This window comes from Anguilla rostrata, chromosome 6 (genome assembly GCF_018555375.3).
Source record: "Anguilla rostrata isolate EN2019 chromosome 6, ASM1855537v3, whole genome shotgun sequence".
Taxonomy (NCBI): domain Eukaryota; kingdom Metazoa; phylum Chordata; class Actinopteri; order Anguilliformes; family Anguillidae; genus Anguilla; species Anguilla rostrata.
The window spans coordinates 15,028,364-15,032,597 of NC_057938.1; the positions used below are offsets into that span (position 1 = coordinate 15,028,364).

Consider the following 4,234-nt stretch of genomic DNA (forward strand, 5'->3'; position numbering starts at 1 on the left):
AGACATAGCCTAGCCAACAGTTTTTTGATTTGATTGATCTGTTTGAACAAAATAAGGCCAAACTAAATATTGTAAGGGTTCATGAATGCACGTGCTTACGTTTAAAGTCAAATCATAGTGCCAAAACCTAGCAAATGACCCAGATAATTCTATACATATAGGCCTACAGGGCCATGGGCTATTTCAGTCACGGTAAAATGAACGAGGTCGTTTGCTGCCATCCAGTGGGTGAAAGTGGCATGACATTAGAAGAATGACTGGTCTTCATTCTGCTGATTTAACAAGGGAACGCGTTCCGAGCGGTTCCCCACATCAAAACATACGCATGTACATAGATCAATTGGCTGCGGGGACGGTAGCCTACATGGAAACGTTCCTTGATGCAAAGTAAATACTGTTACGCCACAACACCATGCTTGCCGACGTACTGTAACTTATCATAGTTGAGCAGCAGTTAGCTAACTGACGCCGTAGGCTACTCCTACTTTTTTTTTTTTTAGCAAGCTACTGAAGCTAAAAAGCTCCCTAACTGTAAATATGCATGTTCTTAATTGCAATCGATGGAAGAAATAATTTATAGCGTCCATGACAGAAATGGAACGTTGACTAACAATTTGTAACGTGCACTGTGTTTTTTAAAATTTTTAAAAATTTTTTATAGCGGAACTAAAGAAAGCGGGCTTGTGGGGACATCGGATTCATATTATGACAGGAACCAGAAGAACCACGCGAGGGTGTTGTGTTGTGTACCTATGCATGAAGTCTGTTTGTTGAACCTTGTTGCTTCTTCAGTTTGTTGCATTTATCCCGTTAGTTTGCTAACTAACGCCCGCTAGTTCAGTGAAAGACTAATGAAACAATTGATATTTGCACGAGGGAGAAAAACGCTGCGAGACGCAGCACTTGAAACACCCTACTTTTTATGATCTTGTAGCTACTCCGTTATCGGACATCTGACCGTAGTAACATAGAGGGAAACATTTTGTTGTCAAATCAAAAGTTTCTTTATTTGTGGCTGGAGTGCCTTTTTTCCGCCTTTTAAAAATATTCATTGGTATCTTTGTGGAAAACATGATTGCTGTACAAACAGGACTGTACATTGGAGCTGCCTCTGACCTGGCAGACTGTTGTGAATTAGCCAGAGCAGGCATCACACACATACTTACGGTCGACTCCGAAGAACCGAAATTGCAAGGATCATTTCAGACGAAGTTTATCTATTCCCTGGATGACATGTGCGCGGATCTGCTGAGCTCTTTGGACAGTTGTGTGCAATTCATCTCTGAAGCTTTGGAAGCACCTTCATCTGCGGTCCTTGTGCATTGGTATTAATAACAAACTAATTCCTTAGTACACTGTAATATGCACGTGTCGTATTTGTTTTTGTGGTGCTAATTATTGTATTTATTTCTTAAAAAAATGAATTAAATATATAAATACACGAATCCTCTGCTTTAGTCATGCAGGACGAAGTCGGAGTGCTGCAGTGGTTACTGCGTTTTTGATGAGATCAAACAAACTGACCCTGACTGATGCCTATTCTAAGCTCCAGCAAATAAAACCGGATGTAAAGTAAGTATTGCAGAGAATTTTTTTTAAATTTTCATTTTTTATACCTTAGTCGTTTTTGGAAGCATGCTCATATGGTCGTCCCCAGCATATCACAGTGGGTAAGTCAAGACCATAGGTGTTGCCTGCTTTGTACATCCAACCAAACAGTCTGATACTTAACTGGTATAAACTCAGGGATCATTTGAACTCATTTAAGCTCATTTTGATATATATGTTAAATGATTGCATTTGATTGAACTGTTGAAGTTGCAAAGTAGTACCAGCGGAGCCCTTTAAATTTTTGTTTGATCCTTCAAATGTTTTCATGCGCTAGACTGTAATGAACCTGTAACTTTGTATAACCTGTTAACTGATGTGGGCCTCTAGGATCAATGACGAGTTTTTGAACCAGTTGGCACTTTATGAATCAATGGACTGTGAAGTGGACATGACCAGTCCTGTGTACAAGCAATACCGGCTCCAGAAAATCACAGATAAGTACCCAGGTACATGTCAGCGTCACTGTCATCTGTTCTTGAAAAAAGCATCATATGCGCTTGAATATTGTATAAGTTGCTTGCCCTGGAAATTATGTGGCTGGGTTTAAGTTAGGCCAGTAGTCAATCCGAACACATGGTTCCCATAAGGAGTGGGTTGTGTCTGTTGAGGATTGCTTGCCAGGATTCAAAATGGTGACAATAAGACTGCCATGCCTTACTAACTGCATCACAGAAGCGTACAATGCACCTAGAACTAAAGAGTTTTTAGGAACTGTTGTCCAATGTACTGAAAATTATGTATATCGTACAACCAGTTAGACAAAATGCAAGCATGAAGAGAATAAAGTTATAAGTGAATGCACAATTGCGCATAAACATCATGCAATACGGACTAATAAGCATTATGGTTATTTAAAAGTTTATGCTAAAATCATCTACATATATGCATAATAATTTTGTCTGAATGAAAATTGCTTTAACAATTTATTTTAAATGAGGTTCTGTCTGTATTTCAGAGCTACAGAGTGTGCCAAAAGAAGTGTTCGCTGCTGATCCAATGATAGCGTTATCCCACGGCAGCGAGGTTGTCCACAGATGCAGGAAGTGTAGGCAAGTGGTGGAGTCATACTTTTAAAAAAGCACATTTCCCATCCCCCTTATTCTGGGTTTATGGTGTATATTCATAATTTAAAAACTTTATTAGCCACACGTTACCAGTTTCTCTGTCCTCTCGCCCATTAGACGGACATTATTTCGTGGCTCCAGTATTCTTAGTCACGATGTGGGCAGTGGACCAGCTGCCTTTGCCCACAAGAAAACAGTTGACGCGGCAGCCCGCACACCCGGCCTTGCGATTCAAACGCAGTGCACGTCGTACTTCATTGAGCCCGTGCAGTGGATGGAGCCCGCACTCCTGGGTGTGCTAGATGGACAGGTAATGCTGGCTGATTCTGTTTTTCAGTACAGTTTTAGTATTGTCCCTTATTACATTCCTTTGTATCTTACTGTCTACCATTTATATATACTGTTGTCTGCCAAGTTGTTCTTACTCTTGTTATACTTTAGGGACAAGACGCAAACACAAAGAATGCCTCCGAATTTTGATTGAACAGTGCGAAAGCAGTTTTTTTTGTCGAACACCAGTATTAGTTTTACAGTTAATTGCCTGTGCATATAAAAACACAAATATGTTGCATTTATGTAATGAAAAAGTCCCATTGTCAGAAAGTTATTGGGAGGTACAGGGACATTATACGAGCTTCTAATACTATTACTTACTCTAGGTATAATAGGAAGTTGTGGCTTTTAATATCGTTGCATATACCTGTCAGTAGTGGTGCTGCATGGGGCGTTGGGGGAGGAGGTTAGGATGATTTCATGGGCTCTGACTGACAAGGGCCCTCATAAAAAAGTTGTTCCTTTTGGGCAACTTTACCATAATGTGCTTGGGCTTTGGAACTCTTATAGGAGGTTGTGTTTTCTCTTGTTTCTGTACATATGCATGTGTGTGCATCATAAATGTCAGATTTAATTTAGAAAATAATGCAGATACATGTCTTATGGAAATGTATAGCACTGTGATTCAGATTGAATTTTTTCTTTTTTTACAGCTTCTGTGCCCAAAGTGCAGCTCAAAGCTGGGCTCATTCAACTGGTATGGAGAGCAGTGTTCATGCGGTCGATGGATTACGCCTGCTTTCCAGATTCACAAGAACCGAGTGGATGAAATCAAACACATGAATGTACCATCGCTTAAATAACAGTACAGATGACTGAAGCAGAGATTCCCTAGTTCCATTATCGAGTTGCATTTCTGTCATCATCTCAGCAAGGAGTTCTCTTCTGACAATGTGTGAACTGGGACAAAGACTGCATTGAAATGGCTCGGGCATGGTCTATGTAATTATATTAGTTTTCTTTGTAATTAAGCAAATTTTCTCAGAAATAAATATGTACATAGAAACAATGTCTCCCGGGAATGGGTTCATACTTTTAATTAGTTATATTTTAGATGTGAATTAGGTCTATTTTATTTATCGGCTACATTCAAGATGGCTAACATTTTGCTGTTTTCACCTTGAACACGGCGGTATATAAGGATTGTTTGCTCCTGACTGGTGGGTATATTTGAGTGTAGCCTGAAACAGTGAGGGGCATATTTAAATGGGTTTGTATGCAATGAA

At 39.7% G+C, this 4,234-nt stretch overlaps 1 protein-coding gene across 2 annotated transcripts; it reads left to right on the forward strand.

The window, feature by feature from the left end:
• The first annotated feature begins 670 nt into the window (after nucleotides 1-670).
• Nucleotides 671-4,017, forward strand: dusp12 (dual specificity phosphatase 12). 2 transcript variants are annotated; one of them, XM_064338591.1, is made up of 6 exons: nucleotides 671-1,325; nucleotides 1,459-1,572; nucleotides 1,939-2,057; nucleotides 2,567-2,660; nucleotides 2,793-2,985; nucleotides 3,662-4,017. In XM_064338591.1, exons 1-6 carry the CDS (start codon nucleotides 1,072-1,074, stop codon nucleotides 3,809-3,811), a joined length of 924 nt encoding a protein of 307 aa, XP_064194661.1. In that variant the 5' UTR covers nucleotides 671-1,071; the 3' UTR covers nucleotides 3,812-4,017. The 2 variants fall into 2 exon arrangements, with proteins under 2 accessions (XP_064194661.1, XP_064194662.1); XM_064338592.1 differs by having other exon boundaries at nucleotides 675-761.
• The last annotated feature ends 217 nt before the right edge of the window (nucleotides 4,018-4,234 follow it).